Source organism: Nasonia vitripennis, chromosome 2, assembly GCF_009193385.2.
Source record: "Nasonia vitripennis strain AsymCx chromosome 2, Nvit_psr_1.1, whole genome shotgun sequence".
NCBI classification, from domain to species: domain Eukaryota; kingdom Metazoa; phylum Arthropoda; class Insecta; order Hymenoptera; family Pteromalidae; genus Nasonia; species Nasonia vitripennis.
The window spans coordinates 4,026,042-4,052,168 of NC_045758.1; the positions used below are offsets into that span (position 1 = coordinate 4,026,042).

General features: G+C 35.1%; 4 protein-coding genes across 5 annotated transcripts; 3 read left to right on the plus strand and 1 right to left on the minus strand.

Moving 5' to 3' along the window:
• Positions 1-43: 43 nt before the first annotated feature.
• Positions 44-2,782, minus strand: LOC100120722 (stimulator of interferon genes protein). The gene is made up of 10 exons (XM_008211377.4): positions 2,373-2,782; positions 2,227-2,294; positions 2,107-2,160; positions 1,835-2,025; positions 1,652-1,762; positions 1,435-1,567; positions 1,229-1,371; positions 964-1,144; positions 778-891; positions 44-704 (listed from the first exon to the last, which is right to left on the minus strand). The coding sequence occupies exons 2-10, from the start codon at positions 2,291-2,293 to the stop codon at positions 604-606; spliced, it is 1,095 nt and encodes a 364-aa protein (XP_008209599.2). The 5' UTR covers position 2,294; positions 2,373-2,782; the 3' UTR covers positions 44-603.
• On the plus strand, positions 2,775-10,410 carry LOC100120742 (nucleolar pre-ribosomal-associated protein 1). Its single transcript, XM_008211378.4, has 15 exons — positions 2,775-3,268; positions 3,383-3,928; positions 4,009-4,600; positions 4,691-4,984; positions 5,072-5,362; positions 5,433-5,765; positions 5,847-6,174; positions 6,260-7,417; positions 7,507-7,830; positions 7,897-8,409; positions 8,491-8,618; positions 8,707-8,916; positions 9,005-9,234; positions 9,319-9,715; positions 9,796-10,410. The coding sequence occupies exons 2-15, from the start codon at positions 3,399-3,401 to the stop codon at positions 10,330-10,332; spliced, it is 5,865 nt and encodes a 1,954-aa protein (XP_008209600.1). The 5' UTR covers positions 2,775-3,268; positions 3,383-3,398; the 3' UTR covers positions 10,333-10,410.
• An 85-nt stretch (positions 10,411-10,495) lies between these two features.
• Positions 10,496-12,039, plus strand: LOC100120767. The gene is made up of 2 exons (XM_032596716.1): positions 10,496-11,130; positions 11,282-12,039. The coding sequence occupies exons 1-2, from the start codon at positions 10,632-10,634 to the stop codon at positions 11,302-11,304; spliced, it is 522 nt and encodes a 173-aa protein (XP_032452607.1). The 5' UTR covers positions 10,496-10,631; the 3' UTR covers positions 11,305-12,039.
• A 1,601-nt stretch (positions 12,040-13,640) lies between these two features.
• Positions 13,641-25,217, plus strand: LOC100120787 (ornithine decarboxylase 1). 2 transcript variants are annotated; one of them, XM_001604340.6, is made up of 8 exons: positions 13,641-14,415; positions 21,217-21,388; positions 21,672-21,931; positions 22,019-22,095; positions 22,188-22,361; positions 22,457-22,796; positions 22,927-23,350; positions 23,470-25,217. In XM_001604340.6, exons 3-8 carry the CDS (start codon positions 21,745-21,747, stop codon positions 23,702-23,704), a joined length of 1,437 nt encoding a protein of 478 aa, XP_001604390.2. In that variant the 5' UTR covers positions 13,641-14,415; positions 21,217-21,388; positions 21,672-21,744; the 3' UTR covers positions 23,705-25,217. The 2 variants fall into 2 exon arrangements, with proteins under 2 accessions (XP_001604390.2, XP_003427124.1); XM_003427076.5 differs by lacking the exon at positions 13,641-14,415 and adding an exon at positions 19,801-20,216.
• Positions 25,218-26,127: the final 910 nt, after the last annotated feature.

Below are 26,127 nucleotides of genomic sequence, written 5' to 3' on the forward strand. Positions count from 1 at the left end.
TCAAACAAGCATAGGATTGGTATTGCAATTATACACCAAATCATTAAGTAAATTCATTTTATTAACCATTTTAATTACAAAAACGTTTGAATTAATGCTATGACTATTGACTGTACATGTGTTACAAAATTAATCTCCAATTCAAGCATAATTTTATGATAAGGATAAGATTTTCTAGTACATAAATATATCCAGTATTTTATCACAAATAGAGTAAGAGATTTTTAATGAGCGTAAAGGTTTTAAAATCGTGTATTGGATAATCGATGTCATAGGAACATATAATCTCGCTCATAATTGTTTTTCTCTCGTTCTCTCTATTCAATAGCTTTCCCACTTAAAGTTCAATGATTTAAACATTTTCTTTTATCGATATTAATTTTGAAAACTAAAACATTACTTCTTTGGCATTGATTTATTTATTGGTGCATACTTTTAAAAAGTATAGTATTTGTACATACAAGAGTAAAAATTTCACGATTATCAAAAATACGAGTACTTGAGATTCATCTATCTCCATCATAGCTACCTTATAATAATATATGAATATAACGTTTTATATAAAGTTTTATAAAAAGACAGCAGTGATTTGTCATTGAAAAATTATTTAAAATCTTTTATCTTTATAATTTGATCACTCATATACTTGTCTATTCTGTCTTGTAATATGTGGGCTGGATTTGTACGTTCCCCACCTTTAGTATCTAAAAAAATGTTTGTCATTAAATTTTGTTTATTTTGTTAAAAGATACAATACGAAAAAAGCTTATTTGCTACCTTCGTAATAAACTAATTCACAGTAGTCTTTACAGTCTGGATTATCATTTAAAAGGTTTTGCAATGTCGTATAAAAACTTTTGATAATTTCCCTATTAAATTCCCTGTAGAGAGCTAGCAATAAAATTTTATTTTTATTAAATTTAGGTATACAAATTAATTTATTCTACCAATAAAATAACTGACCAGCATATCTGTGAGAATTGTCCTGTACTTCTAGAAATGTTTTTAATGGAGTTGCTCCCTCAGTTGCAAGATAATAAGACTTGCCAGCCTTGTTTGGACCATTAGAACGAAATTTATAAATGGTGTTATGGTAAGTACGATTTTTTACACCTGCTCTATCTATGGCAATGGTTTCAAGAGGCTAAAATATATTATAAGAAATTAGTAGAACAGTTAGAAATATTCAAACATGAATTTGTTATCTATATAGCATCAGTTTTATTACCTGAACATATTCTAACCAATTATTAGAGATTTCTTTTAAATCTGGAGGTATGTATGATGATGATGGTATAAGTATAAAAAGTTTTTTAACTGGTACAGGAACGTTGTTTTTCGATTCAAATTTCTCTAAAGCGTTTAATATACCTGTGAAAAATTTGAAGATTTAATAATTTTGAGTTATACTTTCAAACCATATTTTTTCTTTACCTGCTCTTTCAATTCCTCCACTTGCTGGTAGAATAATTTTCAAGTAACCATAAAAATAACTGCTTGCCATTGCAGTTCCAGGATTTAATCCTGTAGAAAATATCGTAGCAACTGTTGTTGCGCGGCATTCAGTCTGTAGAATAAGCAATCAATCTTTTGTGTGATATAAACAAAAACTTTATCAATCAATGAATCAACCTTTTATATCGGTACTTACAATGTTTATTGTGTAAAATAAAAGAATTGAGAAAGCAATAGCTAATAACGTGGCAAATGGATTCAACTGCATGATTTGTATCATACTAAAATTAGAATGCATGACTAGCATCTGAAATGCAAATGTAATATTATGCTGTAGATCTCATAATATGATATAAGCATTATTATCATATGTATTTACCACAAAAGCAACAATTGTAATTGCAAATACAACCCAAGAGGGTACGTTGAAATTTAGAGTTGCTTTCACCACAGATACGAAATTTCCATTATAGTGTAAATTGATATAAAATAGCTCTTCAAAAAATAATCGAATTTTGAAAATGGCTACACAAACTATAAGAAACATCAAACATAAAGTAAGAAGGTGCCCTGTAAATAAAGAAAACCAAAACTAATAAGTTTAGATTTAACTTTAAGAAATACTCAATTTTGTATGTTTTTTAATCTTACATGTTTCTTTCATGGCTTTGTATACATCCTTTTCATACATTTGATTAATACATACTAAAAATGTCAAAAATAAATTAATTTAAATTAGCTGGCAAATCCATTTTTAAAAAGAGGACTTACATATTAGAATTATGAACATGGAAATAATATTGACTCCCAGACTTATAGATCTGATTTCAGAATACATGCTGTAAAAAAAAATTAATGCAATGAATATTACTGTAGATAATCTTTTTAATAATACGATAAATTGCGTTTATACTTACTTTAACAAATATTTCGCAAATTTTAATTATTCAAAGACGAAGAACTCGACATACTCTAATCTCACGCAGTAATGGTTCGAGAAAAAAGTTTTTAATAATAATGTCTCAGTGCAAAGTTATGAATATAAACTGATACGCAAAATATATCATAAGTATCAACAAGTGACTTCATACGGGCACGGAACCTATATTACTACATGCTATGAATAATCCTTTCTTCTATACCGTATCAAGAGGAACTGCGATGTGCTCTCGGCAAAAATGTCGTGTATCGGTGTAAATTGTGTTCCTACACAGTGACGTGATACGTATGATTGATACTGATAGGAGCTATAGTGCATATTTGTGAGCAAACACGGCCGGCCACGCGCAATGCATCCACCACAATCTGCGAACTTGCTGTCTAATATGCGCACTCAACGATGGATCGTGTTTTACAATTTTATATTTTTATGAAGGTGGTGACACTGATTCGCGTATTTTCAAAACAAATTATTTTCATTTTTTTTATTATAACAAAAAAAGTGCAATAATTTAACTGTGTTTATTTTTATTAAATGTAGAATACGTTACCTTTTTGATTGTCGAGTTATTTGATCATTTATATCATAGGCTTCGTATCCTCGCAATACGTTCTCTTCTGCAGTTTGCTCCTCTTGTTATATCTATATATATGTCTTCTAGAATCATAATATATAGTCCCTGCCACTATACATATAGTCCGGTCACCATACACGTGCGTTCGTTTATATTGGAGGTTAACCTTATATATGCCGCTTTAGAAATACAAACACGAACAATATTAAAAAATTAACACATAAATAAATTGAATTTGATTAAGTTACGAACCAAATGATCATATACTGTTATGTTTATAATAAGACTCATAAATAAAGGTGCGTATGTTTGATAACATCTAATTATAAATTGACCACACGTTATATTCTTTATTATTTACTATAACTTAAATTTATCAATTATTTGCATGAATCGTATTTTTTTATTTTTAGAATTTAATCACGAAAAATGAAGGGGAAACTTCTTTCTATGGACAAGTTAAATGTCTCTACAAAACGAAAGAAATTTCAAGTAGAAAATGAATCAAAAAATAGTGTCAACAATGACATTAAAATTGATAAAAAGATGAAAAAAAAGAGAAAAAATGACATCCATGAAAAGACTTGTACGTCTGAAAAGAAAGCAAAATTGGAAGAAGTGAAAGAATCTACTAATCAGAATACTACTGAAAGTGCCATTGAAAAAGAAAATTCAGATGCTACTGATCATGAAGAATTAGAGGTAGAAGTTTCTAAAGAAGAAAGTGACAAATTCAATGGAAAGTTTCTCAGGAATGCATTTAATTCTGCTGCTGGATTTAGTACTTTACAGAAATTTATAACCCTATGTAGTCAAAATAATAAAAAAGATTTAGCTGCTGAGTATCTCCAAGCTGGTGGAAGTGTTCTTGAGATACTTCGACTTTTGGATTCATCAGAGAAAAAAAATATCAACAATGCATCAACTGTATTTGCCGCAATGCACATTGCGATAATGAAGTAGGTATTTCTAAATATTTATCAACTAATCATCAAATAAATATTCACACCTTGCTGAATATTGTAAAAATTATTTTTAGAATTTTGGCGCAATACCCTCAAATGCAGTCAAGTGCTGAAGAGGCATGCCGTCATTTGATAAACACGCATTTGGCATCCATACATTTAATGCTTTCTGCTCAAAGTAAACCAAAAAATCGCAAGATAGTGCTTAAACTATTAGCTGCAGTAGTTTCCTTAGGTGGAACATTACCTCGTGAATTATTAAATCATTTATCATTTCACTCTCAACTTTTGGAAGTGTTAGTTACTCATTCAAAACCAACGGACCCACAGAGTGTCAGGACTTGCTTTATACATTTTATACTTGCATTTTTGATCGATGGTACTGCTTCTGATGTACGGGCACTACTTGAAAAACGTGGAGTTCTCTCTAGTATCTTTGCTGGTCTAACTTATGATTACTCAAATGTAGTTCAACTTGTCCTTACGACTGTAAAAAAATATATTTTGGAAAATCCCATTATTACCAAGACTACAAAGTTACATGTATTTTCAACGCCAGTAGTTCAAGGACTTGTTAATTTGTACAACTGGAAAGGACCTAAAAATTGGCCAGGTCATAAAAAACAGAAATTATTAACAGAAAATATTGACCCAGAAGAGAAAGAGGTAAAATAAATGTTCATATCATTACTTATCTCATCATCCAAATCTAAATAATGAGCAAAACTAATTGAAATGGAATGACTTTATTTTCAGATCACAGTATCTGCTATACACGAATTTCTTATTACTCTTTTAACTTCTAAAAAATATGGTATTGTTTTTCAAGACAAAAGTCTTGGTACAGATTCTGGAAAACATAATCAATTGATTAATACAATTTTACAAAGTTTGGATAAGCCTTGGGAACATGAAAAACCTGCAGAATTGATTGTAAAAATATTAACAGCTTGTCCAGATCTAATCAAATCTCAGTTAATATATACTGAACCATTTTTAGTTCCAAGAGTTTCCAAGAAATGGATTTCAGTCATGCAATTCATTAAAAGGGTATGTGGTAATACTTTGGTTATCTAATGTTGTAGACAGTTTTTAATATACTACAAAAATTATCTATAACTTTGATTGTTCTTTTAGATAATTAATGATGTGGATGTGGACAATTGCCTTAAATTATGTTCTTCAGATATGACTATTATGCAAATGGCAAATGCAATTTCAAATCTCACTATACCACCGATCGTAATGAGAAATGCAGTTATTCCATCTTTAGAACATAAGAGTCCTATAATTAATTATGAAACTATTAGTCTTGTCTTAATCATGATCAAAAAAATCGAAAGTTTCATAAAAGCATTTGAACATTCAAAATTTAATTCTTCAGAAATTTCTACGTTTAAAAATTTGCTATTGGAATACGTCTTAAAGGTAAGTTCTTACATTCTCAGATTTAATTTTTTTTGCGATTGAAATTTATGTTCTTCATCGTTTTTAACAGCACATGCCAAGTTTTGACTGCATTTTAAATATTTGGGTACAAGCTTTGTCTCACGAGTCAGATGATCAATCTGCTGATGCAGAAGAAAAAGATATACATGTCGAAATAAAAGATCGTTTATTGATTATAATAAATCTTCTACAAGCTTATAGTGAAATTTGTCCTGAAATTTTGTTGACATCTGGTACTGCAAACTTAGAACAAAAACCAACTATTTTATTAACGACTCTTGCTGGTATTCCTGCCATTGACGAAGAAGAGCTTACTTTTATGAAAGTAAAAGCTTTGAAAATTTTGTTATGCTCAAACCTATCAGAATTTACACCAAATGAGGTAAGAATTTTGTATTTATTGCTTGTAATCATTATTAAGAATCTTCAGCGTAAATTTTATCTATTGCCTTATATTTTGCAGGAAATATTCAGTGTTTCGTTATCATTTTTAATAACTAAAGTTGGTGATAAAAATGTTTCATTTGATTCAGAAGTGCGACAAACACTAAGCTTGCTACTGAATGGATGTGGAGTTTTTGAAGGGTTCAATGACCAAATCGAAATTTGGATTAATAGTATAACTCATCTTGATGGTATTGATGATAAGTTAGAAGTTGCTAGTTATGTTGGGAAAATAATAAAACGTATTTATAAACACACTGAAAAATATTTGTCATTGATACACAAAATTGAAGAAAATACAGGAGAAGAAGAAATGGATATAAGTAGACAAGAAGATATTTTTAATCGTATGTTTATCATAAAATTTATTGAAACATTTCAATTGCATATAACGTAATTTAAAGTATATTTGTATATTTTTATATTTCACAGAATTAAGCGAAAGAAATATTGAAGATGTGAAATTGCTATCTGCAATGTTACCAGTCACTGCAATATCTTTACCTGTATATGCAGCAGTGGAGACTCTAAAGAAAACTTCTTCTGAAGCTTTAGCACATTATCTATCAGTTGTATTTACACATACATTACATTGTCAAGTATCGTCAAAAGCTTTTCTTACTTTAATCGAAGGATTGCATATTCCTGGACAGAAATATTTTATTTGCTGGTTAAATTGTGATTCTCCAGCGCTATTGAAAAAACCTTTCGAATCTAAAAATATTTTTCGAATGGTTAGTAAACTTCTGCTTGGTTCTGATAAAATTTGCAAAGTTTACACAGAAGAAATGCAGTTATGCATGCAACTCAATGATGAAACTTTCAGCTTTGTATTGACAAATTTCAAGGTGAAAGGTTTGGTGCAAATGGTGATTTTCTATTTTACGCAATCCTTGCAAAAAAGTGATGTCGAATTGCCAACAACAGTTGTTACAGATATCTTAATAACATTATTAACAATAGCAAAAGACATGAGCACGGATATCGAAGATTTATTCAAAGACTGTGCTAAATATATTTTCAAACATCCAGTACTGCTACAGTATTTTGAAGGAATTTCTAAGAACAAAACCTCAAAAGAAAATACAGTCACGACATTATTTATTAAAATTTGTATGTTGTTCTCAAACTCTCAAAAACAGTCATACATACTACAGCATATAAGACCATTTGAAGAAAAATTTATCATGCAGATAAAATCTGCCGTTAAAAAAATTAAAAGTAAAGAGATAAAAAAAGAATTAAATATTCACATAGAATTAATAGAATGTCTCCATTTAAATATGACGTTATCCATCGATTTATTAGCGGCAATTATGATTTTACCCAAAGAAAAATTTGTAAAATCAGACAAATCGACATTATCTGTTTGGGCAGTAATGATCCCTAAATTGGTAGACAGATGTTTTACTGGAGAAATAAGAAATGAACAAGGTTTATTTATCACATTACCTGAAAACTTGTTAAAAAAAATATTTTCCTATTTAACAGAATTAAAGTTGGTTTATAAGCAAGAAATGGATTCATGGGAAATAAGTTTATTTAAGTATTTATTCAAGTTTCCTCATAGTATTTCTACGATTGATGAAAGTGAGTATTACAAATGGTATTTAGTTATGCGAGTCAAAACTCAAATTAAAAAAATAATAAAAATAAAAATTTGCGGTATATTTTTTCAGAAATATTTACAACACTGCTGAAGACTAACATAGCACCAACAACTTTTAATATAATTAATCTACTCATTGAAAGAAATCCTAAATTGATCACAGCATTTGTTAAATATGCAAATATCAATGAAAATATCTTTGAGCAAAAATCTTTAATTTTTTCAATTTTATCGAATAGTTTAAAGCATAAGTGGGATCAAGAGTTTTTAAATAAAGTATATAATGCTTGTAAGATAGATATCACCAATTTCCTCACTGAGCCAAAAGAGGATGGGTTTGTTTGGATCAAAGAAAATGTAGATGCTGCAGCCTATCTAATAGAGCATACATTTGGTAAGATCTACTCATATTAATTTTCTATGATTATGAATATAATATATTAATAAGTGTTATTTTTAGATGCAACATCGTGTAAAGAAATTTGTGATACTGTATTATCCAATGGCAATAAATTAGATGCAGTTCAGGAGGAGAATCTAAAATTACTTCAGACTGTATTTAAAAAAAGCACAGAAATAAAAGCAGATGCTTTAAAGGACTTTGTTCAAGTTCTAGTGCACATAACAGTGACGGCTCTTAAGAAGGATTCCAAAAATATAACAAAGTTAAACTTCTTCTGTAAAACTTTGATTGATTCGATAAGTATTTTGAAATCAGACGTTAATTTCACATTTGAAGAGTTAAGTAAAAATTATTCTTGGCCTCAGTTCACTCGAATTAATTTAAAATCTGGTTTAAAAATAAAAAAAGAAGACAAATGTTCAACATCTTTCTTATTAAAAGCTTTAGTTGCAACTTGTGATGTTGCATACAAAGATAATACCAACGAGGAGTATGCAAAAACTATATTTGAAATGACTACCTCTCATTCTGAATTCATAAACATAATGTTGAGCAATGCAAGTATAAAAAGTAAGAACCATAACTTTTTCTTAAGTTTTAAATGTTGTTTTTTTAAGATTGTTTTAGTTTAAAATACATTATTAATTTCAGGTGACCTTGTAGAATTATTATGGATTTTGGTTAAAAAGAATCATACAGTCATGTTGGCAACGCATGTTCCTCTTTATTTAGCTGCATACAATGCCACTTTAAGTACAAGTGATCAATTTATTTTAAAAGTAAGTTGATCAATAGTATAAACCTATTTTAACTTTAACTATGGTTGATGCATGCAATTAATTACTAAATTTTAAATCTGCGTTATAGATTCTTCAGCATTATGAAAATAATGGAATAAAACTGGATGAGTACAGGCCCTATCTTTGGGGTAGTGCTGCTGCATCTCATTACAGCGTCAAGGGGGAAACTGACACTGCTTTGTGGAGGCAACCTTCAATATCACAAGTTTTAGATTTGCTTGTTCCTGAAATTGTTAATAACACAATTAAAAACTTTCCTGTTAAAAGAAATTGGCAGGTTTGTGTCTTTATTATTCATTTTTTCACTCTGTTATTTCAAATATCTCTTCAAATACATTTACTAATCGTCAATTATTTATTGGCAGTGTAATTTTACAAAGGAACAAGTGAATTTAGATCAAATATACGACCCTGCGTTTTATTTGTCAGTATTCACTCACATTTTAGCAGAATATAATGTTGTGCCTTGTCACAAAGTGATACATAGCGGTGCGTTGGCTCTGATAATTAGTGCTTGTAGTAGCACTTTTGAAGAAGTTCGATTGGCAGCTTTTATTGCAATTTCCAGGTTTTACTTTCATTTGGAGGCTACAAGGTTTGAAATTTTATATTTATTTTTATCAATATAGTCAATAATCTTTGATATTCATTCCTTTTTTATTGTTCTTAAATTTTCCAGTTCCAAAGAAAAACTATTGTGGATAAACTTTATAGATACACTCCGAAATGGCATTAAACAGACAGAATCCCCGCTTAGAAATATTAGATTGAATGGCTTTGTTTCGACTTTTCTATCTCGAAGTTCTTTAGTAATATCTCAACCTTTGAATCAGCTTTATTCGCCTCTGCAAGCTTTTCTCATGGCCAAGCCAGCTCTAGATCTCAATACTATACCAGAATTTTTACAACTATATCATAGTTCAGAAATTGAACATAAATCCCATAGACACTGGATTTTAGAAGTTATACGTGACGGCTTGGAAATAGATAGCGATATGGATGTCGCTTTAAAATGTGTTTTATTCAAAATGCTGTTTGATTTTTACACTTCTACATTATCGGACAATTTATCCAAGGTAATAATTTTTAAAGCTTTGTATCTATTAAGTTCGAGAATTTATATAGAATAACTAATTAATAAATCTTTTATTTTTAGACTTTTATTTTGCAAATTATTAATTCGGTTACTAAATTACCAAAAGCCTGCATGTTACTTGTAAACGGGTACGGACTTTTACCCTGGTTAATAACTGTTACTGAGCGCCTTAGGAGGGGAGACGTACAACCAATCATTTGCACAATTGATATTGTAAATAATATTTTAAATAGTTTTCATGAAACTAAAACGAAAGAAACTTATCATCATTTAATGTTGATGAAAGTACTTCTGAAAATAAAAACTTATTTTAATCAAAATATAACGGAAGAATACTTGAAAACTTACATAAACATTGTGAACAAAACAATTATCAACAATATTGTTGGTAGTGCCTTGACAAAAGATCATTTAAAAGACATAGTTATTTTTGCTAAACAGTTATTGCACGATGTATCTGTATGTGAAATAATGCTGCAATTTGGTTGTAAATTTGTTAATAAAAGAAATCTTGAACTTGACAAAGATGGTTCAACTCAAGAAAGTTTATGTAAATTAATTGAAATTTGGTATAGTTATGTTAAGAACGCTAAATAAAATTTTATCGTTTTGTAAATAGCCCTATTTGTAAAGATATAAATAAAAGTATATTTTTATGTTTTGTCATACTTAAAATTGTGTCGACTATTATTTGCTTTGACTTCCCTTTAAAAATATTAAACATGTAGATGTTTAAGATTTAACGTATATGTATATATATATATTTGAAAATAACTGAACATAGATAACCATAAAACTTTCATTGAAATTATCAAATGCATTATGTGAACACTTTCTTCAAAATTTGTATTTCAAAAATGTAATAATATAGAAAATAGATCGTGTAAAAGGACAGCATGGCTCGAAATTCAAAATCTTTTCGTTCAGAAGACAAAATAATTAACAAAGATTGCTATCTCGTGAAGAAGAACTTCAGACAAATAAGAAAAAAGCTCAAGAATAGAAAATTAAGAGAAAAAGTTAAAATTTTGAAAAATTTCGAACCTGTCGGCCTGGAACATGTAAAAATACTCAGTGAACACTTAAAACGGCCAATAAATATCTGGTCCAAAGAAAACAGTTTAGTCGATTTTGGTAATATTTATTTCGAAAAACCAAAAATCAATCTTGAATTCATGAAGCGTCCTAGTTCAAAAATTGGACATTTTACTTCAAAGGGCGGTTTGGAATCCCGCAGTAATGATCCAAGATATCCAAATAATTGTTTGTTCGATGCTGTTGGTGCCCAAGTAGGAATCGAAGGGAACTTATTGCGGCGTACAGTACAGTACTTGCAAAGAAAAGAATCAAAAAAACGTTGTGAATCTGCATTTCCTGTGTCAACAAATTTGACAGGTCAGCAAATGCAATAAAAGTACTATATTCACTTTCTCCGCATATACGAATAATTTTATTTTGGTGCTTGCTAATCGCAGATTTAATCGGTGGCGCCGCGTATCACGGCAAATCTAAAAAAGACGCGAAAAAAATACTCGATTCTTCGCAGAAAGGACAGTCGCATCCCGATAGACGTTCGGGCCATCCACGAGGACATGCGTCTTATCCGAAAGCCACTGGTCACGAAGATTCCGTCGAGAACTATTCTAAATACAAGGAAAAAACAGGATTTCTCTCTCGCTCGGATCAAGATCTCGTTACTCATTTAATATTAAAAACTAAAGAAGCTAGTGATGTCATGGAAATATTGAATCACCTAGGAGAACGTGCCAATAAAGAGGCAGTGACGGTTTCTCCAAAAAAATTGCAAATGAATGAGGATAAGCTGCCATTGGCCCAAGAGTGGTTGTCAGGAGAACGAAAAGGAAAGCCCACTAGGATTCATGAGCTTGTAACAGTGCTTAAGCATTTTTACAAAAAGCACGACGTTGAAGATGAAAACCCTTTCATTTTGACGTGTTACCCAAAAATATAGTGCAATTTTTATAACTTTTACGTGAAACAACTTTTTGTAGCGAGCAAAAATTCATATCAGAATGTTTTATTGTAATTTTGCACGACAAGCAAGCAATACTAAACATATTGCAATGCAAAAAAAAATGACAATCCAAAATATACGTCCTTCAGAAGCTATTAGCCAACCTAAAAAAACTTGTGTCCTGGAAATTCCCGTCAAAATTTTTTAGTCGTCATGTAGCTTAAAATTTTAAAAGAAAAAACTAAAAAAAATAGTAAAACTCATTTAACAACTCAACCAAGTCAATTTAACAATCAGTTAAAATAAATTATGAAAAACTAAAAAAAAAATAATACAATTATCGACCATGTACGATCAGACAAAGTCAGGCCAATTAAAAATATGCTTGAATTCCAAGCTACACGAAAATTCCGGAAAATTCGACCATCCACCGTTCCAAAAGCGTCAGAACCGTCGTCTGCAGCACCAGCTCATCGAAACCTTGATCCAGAACGTGATCAGCAACGGCCCAGCAGGACTGCTTCACGCGAGTATCCTCAGCAAACTGCTAAATCGGTGCATCAGAGTCTGGAGTCAAAAGGTCCTGATCGAAAAGTTCGGCAAAGTCGACGGCAAGCCCCTCATAGACGTCGAGTTCAAGAGCCGTCGATTTTCGCATCATCTCGGACACTGGACCCTAAAAGGTGGTAAAAATCCAGTAGTCCAACCGTTCGAAGCTGGGTTAGGACCGAACGACTGCCTTTACGATGTGGTCGCCTCGCAAACGGGTCTCACAAGCGCAGAACTGCGTCAAAGGACGGCCATCGAGATGTACCGAAATCAGCGCTCGATCGTTAAGCTCATCGTAGCTCACTGCAGTGACGCCGGCGACCGAAGCTTCTGGTCGTTTGCAAATTGGATGCTGGGCGGCGCTCGGTACTCGGGAAACTCGCCGACAGACGCTCAACGGATCCTCAACGCGTCGCAATACGGCCAGTGCCATCCGGAGGGGAGACAAGGTCATCCGAGAGGACACGCGTCGCATCCGGGAGCCAGTGGCTCCACCGAGTCCGTCGAGAATTATTCCTACTCCAGGTGAGTCTATATACATGAAATGTATAGTTTTATACGAATCGTAAACTTTACAAGTACTTAAATTCTAAAGAGAAACGAAAAAATAGATTCAATTTTTTTTCTTTCCGGCACGTTCTGGAAGCCTATAAGCGCTGATAATGAAAGCTAAAAATAATTTAGATGGCGGTCGGGTTTCCTGTCGAGGGACGAGCAGGATCTGGTCTGCCACTACACGCTGATTACCAGCAGCGCCTGTGATCTGATGGCACGTTTAAACAACGGCCAGTTCAAGGACGACGCTCACATCGGACGTCATCAATTGGATTACGACCCGCTGCCCAAAGCGCAGATCTGGAGCGGCGGACAACCGCAGAGATCGCCCGGTGACTTTTATACCGTCATTCTCGTCGGCAAACACTTTTTTAACAGGCATAACGATCCCAGCGCCGACATATTTATTTTGACGTTCTATCCTAAAGTGTGAACTCGAAACCTGCACTTTTTAAATAAAAAAAAAAAATAGCAAACTTACCACGGAATATTTTCTACGCTTCGCCGTAAACATTATGAATACGCAGTTGTGCATGTTTGTGATTGTTTACGGGACAGGAAAAGAAAACACAAGTGACTCGCCAAAAGATACGATCTGGACTAGAGAGAGTCAGTCCACTCGTAGCGATAAGCGTAACGTCTTACGAAATGAGCGATAGTTGCACAGATATAGTTCTTATCTCCGAGTGTCAACATCCCATTGACCGCGCAGCCCTCCAAAATTGCATCCTGGAACGATCCCTCGACGTCGTTGAAATTCAAATTTCCCGCTGCGCAAGCTCAGCCAGTCTCTCCCGCCGCCAGAGGTCAGCGCGATCGCAGCAGCCGGGCTCGACCTTGCAGCTCGCGCAGTGTCGCGCGGTTCTCATCCATTTTGCGCGTGCCCGCGCATCAATCGAAAGTTCGCGCGCCCTTCTGCCTTCACGTGCTCGTTCCTCGGCCGTGTCCCCTGTGAAGTGCGCAAGCCACCCGCCCCCCACGCCGGCGCTCTCGTCGACAAGCCGAGACGACTGACGAGATCTCGTCCACAGTCCACACCACACACACACATTAAAATATCCCTCAGTCTACGGAACGGCGCAACTCTGTCGTCATCGTCGGCACGGGGCGTCGTGTGCAAAAACGTATAGCTCAACATTCTGCTCTGGCATCAGCACAATCTCGCGCGTGAAACTATGCAAGTTCTCCAGCCGTTTTAAGTAATTCCTATCTCTTTGGAATTACCCATCGCCGCCGGAGTAAGAGTGCAGCAAGAGAACGAGAGAGTCGGTGTCGCGGTGACCCCGACGCAACAGAGAAGAGAAGACACCGCGTGGAAGACGTTGCTGGTGCAGGCGTCGTCCCTTCGTCGACACCTAGAGTCAAGAAGTAAGCGAGCTATCGAAACGCAACGAATGTTCCTCCAATCCGGAGCAGTACTTGCACCCTTTGAGACGCCGAAGAGCCAAACCGGAACCAAGGCCTGGTCGACGAGCAGTGCCGAGCACCGCTCGCCCGGACTATCTGCGTTCTGACTGATTTTTGCGACACAGTCACCGAAAACCTCCATCATTCCGTCAATCACCGATCAAGGGCCCGCAGGGTGGCGATCGTTCGACAAGGTGAGTCACATTTTTTATATCTATATATACACCTCGATTCTTTTCTCTCTCTCTCTCTCTCTCTCTCTCTCTCTCTCGCCTCTAGACCTGCCTGATTTCGGCGCTCGCCCCTCTTACGCTACTAAGACGACCTACGCTCGTTCGCCAGGCTCTGCTCTGCCCTGCTGCTATTTTTTTCTTCGCCGCAGATGACTAATGCGTGCGTACACGAGAGCAACGAGATGTAGGCAGCTCTCTTTATATAGTGCGCGGAGATTAGGGAATTCTTGTCTTGGAGTCCAATCTGCTCCGAACGAGCGAGCTATCTCTGCTCTGCGAAGTGGAGATGTATATAGCGTGAAACGGGCGCCGGAAAAAGAGAAGGAGCACATAGTTCGAGCTCCCCTTTTGCTCATTCGTTCGCCCCGTGGCCGCGTCAGCCTCGCAACAGCATAGCTGCTATTATACGTAAAAGGCCATCGGCACGCCGAAGACTCGCCGATCACGAGAGAATTGCGTTTATTTGTCGACGATTAACGAGCTGCCACAGGCTTATCTCTCTCCAGACGCGTTTTTTGACCGCCTATAGAATTTTCTCTGTCTCTCTCCTTCGTGTATAGCTTGATATTCTGTTCTGTTTAACGTAGTAGACCGACACTCTCGTGCCCCGTGCTTGAACTTTCGACTGAATCCTTGAGCAGAATGCTGTTATTTTTAATGATGACGAAATCCATTGCTACTTTTGAGATTATTGATTGATGTACTTTGCAGTCATATGTTGCTCCTCGAAGAGGTGTGTGTCTCTTTGTTCGTGTAAGATGATCCCTGATAGGCTGAATGCTTTTTAAGTTAGGCTCCACTCATACGATGATGATTTGTTTGTCAAAAGCTGTTGTTAGGACAAGTAGATTCTGAAAAAGAATGGCAGTAAGGCCTGCCATGCGATAGAGATAAGAGTTAAATAATTTTCAAAAAGTTTTTGGTAAAGTGAGGTAATACTTTAACTTTCTGCGCACAATCTACTATATATTTAATCTACGTTGATATTGTTCGCTCAAGGTATAAAGGTTAAACCAATTCTTTATTCGTAGTTGATCTAGATTCAGAAAATCTCATTATACTTTACCATGGAAGGTTTTATACGCAAGGTTTCATGCCAGGAACATTGGACTGACTTGTCACAGCGGAGCGCGAAGCAATGTGCAATTCTCTCTATGTTTGCATAGCTGTCTGGTACACTTGAGCACTGCTAAAAATAACACCGCAGAGGTTCGCAAGACATGGAAGGTCTGAACAATAAAAAAGAGTCTTTTTATAAAAGTAGTAATTTTCGGAAGAGACAAAAAGATACATTCACAGAAAAATCAAACCATTTTTATTAAAATTATCTAGAGAAATTCTTGATACACGCTCGTTCTTCTTTGGTCACAACTGTGTGTGAAGGAATAAAGTATTGTTCCCACCTTTCTATAAAGCTCTTATCAAACGGATGTTTTTGACAGGCTTCTTATTAATGATTTATTATCTTAAAGAAACTTTATCAAACGAAATTTTTTTACGTCATGAAGCAGATCTTACTCGTTACACTAGTTATTATTTCTTATAGTATACTGGTATTAACCGATTAAACCCCTTATACTCCAGAAATTTTTCAACTTTTATGCTGAATCTAGAGCACTGAGATAAATTGCAAGAGCAAAGCCATTCTAAGTTGTAATAGTTTCTTATCAGATTTATAAAGTATTTAGTTCATTGTAATTTAACGATCCATTTAATGATGAAATTTGTAGTAACTTATTGCTCATGATAAATTACAAAAATGATACAACTTTCAATAAAAATTTTTTGCAATATTTGATAGTCAGCCAGTGAAAGGAAAAATTGTCATTTAACAAGCATTAAAAGTCTCATACGACCAATTAAACTTTCATCTGTGACACCGCTAGTTTATATTGATGTCAAAAATCCCTGACGTGATAAAATATACACCATTGATTGATCTCATTGTCTCAACGCCTGGTATATAGTCAACAACCACGGCCATAATTCCATAACAACGTCCATATTACAAACTTCAAACAATTTCTCGTTATTTCTTTTCACCTTGGTATACGCTTCTTTAATCTTACTCAGACACAAGGAAAAACTGTCATTAAAATATAATTATACGACAGTAACGATATACTCAAACACAAACCTGTACAATGATACGGTCTATAGTACGTACACATTGTTATAAAACAAGTGCGTAAGAAGACTCGCCACCCGCATCAAGGTAAACAAATAATAATAACGCATCTTACGCGTCCGTGCAATTTCAGCGAATTGACGATGATAAGCTCAGAGAATCGATTCCTTGTATCAGATCGAAGCGTCCTGACATTTGCTTATGTTCACCTGATAGCACCTACACAGGTATTATAACGTCAGTACTCGGTAGTAGGTATTTCACCCGAGGCCTTGGCGCAATGCACACGTCGTTGTAATTGCAAAATTGCGTCAAACCAGCACGCGCGGCGCTACTATATACGCTTTGTCAAATTTTCCGTGCTCTCTCGCGTCGTGTGAAATTCTTAATGATATTCTTATACAAGTACCCGAAGACCGGTTCGAGCTAGTCTTTATCTTTACTTCTTTTTTTCTTGCCGATCGTGCAGGGGAACGGAGGAGACAGGAAACAGGGAGGGTGGTCGAGTTGTCGTGTCATTGAGTGGCGTGAACGCGAACAAGCTTTAAGATTCTTTGAGTTCACCTTTTGCGACAGCGGCATATTAACGGGCGATGTACCGAGATTGTGATTGATGAATGGGATCAATGTATTCGCAATCACTCATTTATTTTTAAAATTGAATAAATTAAACGTTTCCTAATTGCATTAAATTGCATTGACAAACAAAGAAAAAAATCACGCTATATTCTTATTCCTCAATTTCACAAGCGTTAACGGATTGCCTGAAGGTTAAACAGTATATTGATAGTAGCTTTTAGTTCAATTTTTGACGATACTAACTAAAAACATCGCTGGATTTTGTTTGAAAACGTTTTTCTTAAGAACTTCAAAATTGTATCTTTATTCCATACAAATAACCGATGTTTCATATAGTTATTTATTTACTTGCCTGCACAATCAGATTTCCTTATTGAAATTACTCAAAACTGATAATACGGTGGAATACGTTCATGCATGATTTAACATTTCATAGGTCGACAGATATCCGAATAATCTTTTATTGCTCATTAATCAATCTTTTTTCAAATCTCAGAATCGAATTTGACCGGCCGTCGCATTTGTCAATGAATAAAAACTTCACGACTGAGAGGAAATGAGAGATTACTCGAAACCAATGCTCGTCAGGCTACTTATCGGCACGCGTAGCTTACATTGTAAAAGTTATGCGGCATAATTAGCCTGCGTCTGGACGATATCCTCCAGAGATTCTCGGAACGTTGTAGGCGATCTTGCGTCATCAGGTCATCGTGTTTACTGTTGCTGTAGAGTGCTGAAAGATAATCGTGTAACAGGACACACACTGCTTTGAGAATCCTTGTCTAATCGTGTTAGAACGTCTCATGTAAGTGAGAATACCAATGCGTTTAATTCTTCATACACATAAGTCTCTAAAGAGAATGAAGCGAGGACATAAAACAAAGCATAATTTTTGTTGAAAAGCATAATTAGACGGTATTATCATAGCATTCACGTGTGCAACGTATGTTTCTTTTGACGTTTTATTTCGTCTGATAAGTGCGAAAATAACTTAAGGGTAAATTTTACTTACGTTTCTTTCTTGAAAAGAAAGTACTTTTTAGCTTGATACGTTTTGATATTGACCTCAGGAAGTTTATCATCTAATGCGTATAAACTTACGGTAACGCATTGAAGGTCAAATGAATTGTTATGAATAGAATGATTAGCAAGATTATCTATCAGTAGCTTATTTATTGAGAGATTTGGTATGAAAGTGCCATAAGCATTGTTTTTGTATATGGTGAGACTTTATTATTTTATTTTTTCATTTTTTAAGGGGATCAAGATCATTTCTTCTTGTTCGAATGCTTAACCTTATGAATCATCACTACACGACTACATCAGTATTTCGCGGCATTAGCTTGCGTGCAAGCAACTCAGTTTTGACGTCGCGGTATTCCCAAGCAAAATGTTGTATATGCGGAACTTCCGTTTGCAAACATATTTTGCATGCCTCTGTGAAACGGTCCGATCAATGTTAGTCTCTTACCTACAAGGTGGGGTCGCCGTCTCATCTGAAATTCTATTCACTCGACTAATTATAACTGCAATTTTTCTCGAGAAATTAAAAAGATAAATTATTCATAAAGTAGTTTAAACTTAATCAAATTACGAGTTTAGATATTATTACACGAAATTAGATAAGGCGAGTAATCAATTGTAGATATCAACTGATTTCTAATTGCGTAGAATTTTACAATCAATCATCATTTATAATAGTAAGTATATAGCAAGGTGAAAAAAATTTGATCGCTAAAGGAATACATGATTTATACGATTCAGATAATATAATTCAGATATTAAAATTTAATCTTACGTAATATTTTTATTTTGATTGGTAAAAACAACAATATTTTGAAATCATTCAGATGAAAAATACAAATTTAATTATTATACTTTTTTGCAATTTTAATTTATTCAAAGTAAATTTTCAACAAAGCCTGAAAAAAAATGTTATCTTAATATGTTTAATATATAACCTAATGCGACAATAATTCGCCGTGACGTTCTAAAAATGTCGACATATTATCAATGATAAGTCGAGTGAAGTGATGATTTTTGTAAAAGATATACTTTTATCATTTACAATATTGATAGATAAAAAGTACGGAAAAGCAGGAGCGTGTCACGAAAAAAAAAATGTGCAATCATTCACCAAAATATACTTCCATAGTAAACCGATTACGCATTGGGTTCATCGACAGAGTGCAATGTAACAATGAATCATTGACTTATACTGTCAATAGATAAAAATACTAGGAATACTAATGTTGTAACTTTATATAACAATATACAAGAAATTTCCTCGCAACGCTTCGAAAAGTTCCTCGATGCTTTTTCTCACACCCCCAAAATCAAACAAGCTTCCAACGTACAATTCCACATAAATGCATAATCTAATTTCTCAATACAAACAATAGTATCAATTATTTTCCTCTCACCGCATTCTGCTAAGTAACAGTTCGCTTGCATTGTATTCAGCGTCTACGGAGACACGCAGAGATAAAGCTCGGACGCATGAAAATCCAGGAAAAACTTGTGCGCCGCCCCCAGCAGCGTTTCCAGTTAGCGAGTCACCCATTTGCACCTCCCCTCTCTCCCCTATTCGCTTTCGAGACGGAGTCACACTCCAGACTTTTCAAATATCGGCGCGTGCGCGTATATCACTCGAGACTCGCCAGATAAGAGCCAGCCGATTCCGATTGTAAGCATGCGCGCGCGCATATAATACGCAAGTCAACGAAAACTCTTAGAGGGATCACGGGTATACCGGCTGATAATACTTATCAAGCTCATATAAATAGTGGCCTAAATAGTAGCTTCGGGTTCAGAGCCGCGCTGAATTTCACCGAGCTTGCAAGATACACTCGAAGCGCTTCGTTTCGCTGCTTGCGCCTTTTTTCGCAACTTCTATTGTCGTATAAGTATATACGCTTTCAGTTTCGTGTCGTACGAGTGCTGAGTTACAAAGAGCCTGTGCAGTCAATAGTCTGGCTGCACAAACTTTATATTTTAAATAGTTTTTTATTGTATGTGTGATAAAGACGGCACGAGAATTACTTCCCACGTAAAGGTTTGTTACCAACAAATTATCTTTGTATTATTTATTGCCTTTTTTACGCTAAATTTTTTTAATGAGAGACGGTTAATCTTTAAAGCATTTGACAAGAACGCTAATAATTTATAGCATAAAACAGATAGCTGCGAAAGCAAACGTGTTTTTTCATTAATTTTACTCGTTTCTTATGATTTATCATTTTATCATTTCTTATAATATTCTTCACATGAATGAAATTTCTTAAAATATTTGATTATAATAATGATTAATGATGCTATTAAATTTTTCATGCATGAGTTTTTAATATATTGAAGAGGAGCATGATTGCTTGATTTGTTTTGAATTTGAATTACGTATTTCAGAAATCAAATAATTGAATAAAATATTCTATTTGATAAAATTAACGATTAGCTGAACTCACCGGACGAAAATATTCCGTTATAACGTTGTTAAAATATATTTAATCCTAATAATGCTAAATTAACTGATACGATGCTCTATAGCGGATATTAAACAGCGAAAATAATATTTTTAACAAAAGCACTCTGTTTTTAACAAAAGTAAAAATGTTAGTATTTCTTTCTCCGAATCTGTACTATCCAAGTCGCCTAAATTTATCTCCGTAGCTGTATGTCAATTATAGTACTTGATGTTATGTATGAAAAATGTATATCACATAAGGACGGGAGGTTATCAGCAGATATCATCTCTTTGAGTATTCTTTTCCTCCAATGTAGCCATCACAATTTCAGACTGATGAGCGTAAAATAATAATTTAGTCTCGATCACCCCTAATCTCGAGCCAATCGCTGATAAGAAATAAAATCTTCTCTTCTGACGATGACTTTATCGATCAGTGCAATCGGCACCAGGCTGTCTGGAAATTCAATCTTGCCTCAACTAACGCTCGTTCAGACAATCGGTTTTACCACCGTGACTGATTTATACAATACCACACATACTAACGCATATTTTCATCGAACATATAATTATATACATATTTTTTGTGTTGCAGGGTTCCGTTTGCGATAGGCTGGTCGACCAGTCTGTTGGGTGTTTGAGCAACAGCGGCAACTGGAAGTTGGCCCTGAACGCAGAGCCCCCGTGGCTTTGCTAGCACCCCTAACAGAGAATTCGTATCACCTCGCCTCCACACGACTCTCATCATTTTAATTGACAGCTGCCTCGTAAGTATATGCGATACTATTGTGTATTATATTTTTACAATTTTTACATTTTCTCATGCGAGTTTTTCCTTTTCAACAATGAGCTCGCGTATTTGCGTGCACGATAATAAGTATATAGTTAAGATATATTCGAATCGGAAATTTACTCGTTATCGTTGAAAAATTTATCACGCAGTCGTCGTTGTTATTGAAACGAACGTGGAATTTTCGAATAATTATATTTTTCATCGAAATTCAGAAGCAAAATTAAATTGTGTAATAATTTAACATTTATCCGTTTCAGTTTGCTGCCTAGCTACCACAGAGTTTTATAGATTATTATTATTATTATTAACTCCTCCAAAAAAACAATCAAAATGAAGGTTACGAATCTGGACGAACGCATCCACGTATTGGACAACAACTCCAGTTTGATGACCGTAATCAAGGACATCGCTAACAGTGGCTTGCAAGAAGAAGCTTTTTATGTACTGGACGTCGGAGACATCGTACAAAAACATCAAATCTGGAAGGAGAAATTGCCACGAGTCGATCCCTTTTATGGTAAGATAAAATTTTGACAATCACGATCGTATTTCACGATAAACTTACCTTCTCGAGCAGTTAATCACGTAACGTATCTTTTTACAGCCGTTAAATGCAACGACAGTTTGACTGTATTGGAGGTACTTGCTTCACTTGGCGTGGGCTTTGATTGTGCATCTAAAGTGAGTCTCTAAAAATACATTTTGCATCTATTTTCTCACCTTTATTTGCATAATCCGAACATCGGCACTTATACAACAACGTTTATTTTCAGAATGAGATTAACAAAGTTTTGGATATTGGCGTCGATTCATCGCGAATTATTTTTGCAAACCCTGCCAAGCCTGCTTCGCACATACGTCACGCTGCCGCCGTCGGAGTTGATCTCATGACAGTCGACAATGAAAGCGAATTGCACAAAATTAAGAAGCTGTTCCCTACAGCTAAGGTAAGAAATGCGAAACCGTTATGAATGAAATTTATCAATGAAGATACTTTTGGTGGTCATGACTCAATTCGTCTTACTCAAATTTATTTTTGTAGGTTGTTCTCCGTATCCGTTGTGATTCAGAGGTGGCCCAATGCCAGCTGGGCATGAAGTTCGGTTGCGACCCTACTTTCGAGGCGCCTAGTCTTCTGCGCCTGGCTAGACTACTGGATATCGACGTTGTCGGAATCAGCTTCCACGTTGGTTCTGGCTGTCAAGACCCGCCGGTCTTCAACCGTGCTATCTGTCACGCTAAGAATCTCTTCGATTTGGCCGTCGATATTGGATTCAAACCCTACCTGCTCGATCTTGGCGGTGGCTACCCGGGAAACAAGGGTAGTAGCATTGAAAAAATTGCTGATGTCATCAATCACGCTCTAGATGAGTACTTTCCAAGTGAGTATTGCAAGCAATGATTAAATTTTGTTTCACAGACGTAAACTCTAGAACTGTCGACGAAGAGCAAGCGGAGTGCTAAACTTCCTTAAGAGCGTTATTTAAACTTGCTGATCTTCGTATTTTTTAGCTGACGATGTGCACATTATCGCTGAGCCTGGAAGATTCTACGTAGCTTCAGCTTTCACTCTCGCAACAGCTATTCATAGCAAGCGTTCCGTTCGTGCCGATGGAAATTCTCCTGGCAATGTCACCCACACCATGTACTACATCAATGACGGTGTTTACGGATCTTTCAATTGCTTGCTCTACGATCACCAGCACGTGACGCCGATACCACTGCGTCCTGGCCACGGCAAAATGATCCCCTCTAGTATCTGGGGTCCGACTTGCGACGGTCTAGATCAAGTTGTGGAGAATGTACTGATGCATGAGATGGAGCTCGGTGACTGGATCATCTTTGAGAACATGGGCGCTTACACCCTACCTGTTGCTTCTCCATTCAATGGTTTTCCAATTCCGAAAGTTCATGTTGTCGCTGATGAAAGCATCTGGTAAATATCTTAACAATAATTGACTATTAATAACTAAAAAATATTTCTCGAAATCTTCATTTTGAATAGTTTTTATAAAATTATTCAAAAACTAACTAATGCAATTTTATCGTTTCAAGGCTTTTGCTAAAAGATGCTTTACCTTTGACTGAAGAACACTTTGTACTTGGTGACACTCCACAGAATCTACGCCTTGGTTTAGATATTGGTGGTCATACGGACGTCAACGCTTGGAACAATCCAGCCATGGAATTGGCTTCTTCTGAAATCAGTTCCGAGGAAGAGATTTTGGTTGACTCCGCTAATCCTCCATCCTTTATTTACGACTACGTAGATGTTGATCCGCTGAACTGAGAACGACGCACAAGATGCAAATTAAAGTCTCGCTATGATACGGGGAACACTTGGCCTTACAGGGTACTTTATAATAATGTTAGTGCATTTTTAAATCATATTCACATTGATGAATACAACATTCCTTCTTTATAGCAAACAGTAAATGATATAAATGTATTATATGTAATCTTCTGTAAGTAAGAGCCAGGTGTTCCTTTGTACATAAGAGACTCTATGAATGTTACAAGAACAAGTACAACGCAGCTTTGACTATGCGCCTGCAAAAAAAAACTAAATTTTTGACTTTACTTTTATTTGGAAACGATATACTATATACATTAGAGTATATTGATAAATTTTTTAAAGTAGAGTAAATATTTACAACATTACTAATTTCAACATCTACTTATGTAGTATCAGGAGATAATGAAAACTTGTAAGTTGTGATCTGGAAGGTTATTGCGGTAATTTAATAGACTGCATACAAGTCTTAAGTAATATTGCTTCGAGAAGGCTCGAAAATTTTAAACAAGTCAATAACATCTTCGATCGCAATAACAAGTTTCTATCTGAGGAAACATACTTGAAAGCAAGAAACAGTTTTATAAGGCAAAGATTGAATAATTCGTGTTTCGTAGTACTTAATCGAAAATTGAGTTATAGTATATGATCGTCGATAACGAAAAGAAACGTAACAACAGTTGTAGCGCGATCGTTGCTCTTTCTTCTCGTATGCATGCGTATTCAAATAAATGTGAAAAATCGTACGTATATTTCTAATGTAGCGGTATATTATGCCGACTTCGCGTAGTAAAGTGTCATCGTTTAAAGTTTCAAGCATTTAGCGCTTAAAAATAATGCATGTGTCGTTCTAGACGAATTTACAACTATACGAGACACGTGTAAGCCGAGTTAACGATTTCGTAAATATTTCTTTACTGCCTTTGCATTTCTTTTAAGTCGTACGATTATAGTAATCTTTTTTTTCTGACTAGGGTCATCATCGTGATATTGTCGCGACGTACAACCCATATTATAATACGCCGAAAAAGCGATATACTTTTTTATGGAAGTCAAATGGAAGCATTGTACAAGGTTTTTGGAAGTTCAAATGTTCTCTCTATACAAAAAGAAGCATAATATGTATTTTGTAAGAAAAGCACTTGCTTGAATACTAATCAAGTTTGGATGCATTCAGTTTCTGTATCAAGTATACAATAGGAGGAAAAATCATTTTTAATAAATTTATAAGTTTCTTTTTTCCAATTGGCAGGAAAATTAGGAAGCGAGAAAAAAATTTCAACTCTGTAGGTGTGCTAGGAACTTTTAAAAGGCATTGAGGCAGCTGTCATAGAAAACAAAAAAAAAGGATAATTAGGTTTCATTATTATAATTACCCTTATGTATTATACTCAGCTATTAATTATTATTTTAATTATTATTGTTGTTGTTAATTAATTATCCGTGAGCTGTCACGTGTAATAAACTACGGTAGATCAATAAATTGTATTTGCAGACGTACTAAAAAAAATTCTATTCGATGTTAATACCCTTCACTCTAACTATTAATGTGACAGCTGGACACCAGCGTTGGCGCTAATAACTCAATGGCATTTCTCAAGAAAATAGCGTCAATCAATCTACCCCCAGTCTGATACAACGTAAACAAACCTTCGTTTGCTTCGTAAACTCATTCAATCCAATCATCACTGGATCAATACTAAAACAATAGCCTCAAGCGCAGCTCAGAATTCGTTGCGTAACGCTGCTCTTCTTTCCGCACTCCTCTATATTTTTTCCGGCATAGATATTAATAAGCGTTGCGATATCGCGATAGAAAGTGTATCAGGAAAAATTGTTACGGGCCAGGTGATCGAAGAGCGCATTATATTGCACGGTTATGCGGATAGCCGCGCGCAGATGATGAGTGTATAGAAGAGCGCAAGAGAAATTAGCGAGTCGAGCGCAACACGCAAGACGCTATACATTGCGAATTGCGCAATAAGGTTGTATACACACGGGCGCATCTCTCGAGGAAGAGCCGAGTGCAACGAGGCGTCCAGGAGTTTACCTAACGATCGATTAGCGATCGCGCGCCAGAAACTGATGTGTATGCTTTACTCTTTGTGAATTGTGGCTCGTGCGTTTTTGCGACCTTCGTCGAATGTGACTTTGCGCGAGAGCAGAACTGTCAAGTCGTCGATTAGAGCTCGAGAGATAATGTGCGAGTACTTCTTTTATTGGCAGATAAAATTAAGCTTTCTTCCGGCGATAAGCGCTTCTGCGTATTCATATATTTTTTCGATCGTCAAAATTCTCATGTCGACTCGAGAAATCGAGATTGACGCCACAGGCGCGCAAGATTACATTCTTTATTCTATTTCGATACGCATGTACAGACGGAGAGTCAAAGTTCGTTGTAGATCACTAGTCCGACGCGT

Bases quoted from the DNA above. Each gene is read 5' to 3' on its own strand.
- LOC100120722 (XM_008211377.4), bottom strand. From the start codon at position 2,293: ATGTATTCTGAAATCAGATCTATAAGTCTGGGAGTCAATATTATTTCC. The intron at 2,026-2,106 runs GTAAGATTAAAA...CTTTATTTACAG, and splicing joins CAAAGCCATGAAAGAAACAT to GGCACCTTCTTACTTTATGT. The intron at 892-963 runs GTCAGTTATTTT...TTTTATTGCTAG, and splicing joins CAATTCTCACAGATATGCTG to CTCTCTACAGGGAATTTAAT.
- LOC100120742 (XM_008211378.4), top strand. From the start codon at position 3,399: ATGAAGGGGAAACTTCTTTCTATGGACAAGTTAAATGTCTCTACAAAA. The intron at 4,985-5,071 runs GTATGTGGTAAT...TTGTTCTTTTAG, and splicing joins TCATGCAATTCATTAAAAGG to ATAATTAATGATGTGGATGT. The intron at 9,235-9,318 runs GTTTGAAATTTT...TAAATTTTCCAG, and splicing joins TTTCATTTGGAGGCTACAAG to TTCCAAAGAAAAACTATTGT.
- LOC100120767 (XM_032596716.1), top strand. From the start codon at position 10,632: ATGGCTCGAAATTCAAAATCTTTTCGTTCAGAAGACAAAATAATTAAC. The intron at 11,131-11,281 runs GTCAGCAAATGC...GATTCTTCGCAG, and splicing joins TGTGTCAACAAATTTGACAG to AAAGGACAGTCGCATCCCGA.
- LOC100120787 (XM_001604340.6), top strand. From the start codon at position 21,745: ATGAAGGTTACGAATCTGGACGAACGCATCCACGTATTGGACAACAAC. The intron at 21,932-22,018 runs GTAAGATAAAAT...ATCTTTTTACAG, and splicing joins ACGAGTCGATCCCTTTTATG to CCGTTAAATGCAACGACAGT. The intron at 22,096-22,187 runs GTGAGTCTCTAA...GTTTATTTTCAG, and splicing joins GCTTTGATTGTGCATCTAAA to AATGAGATTAACAAAGTTTT.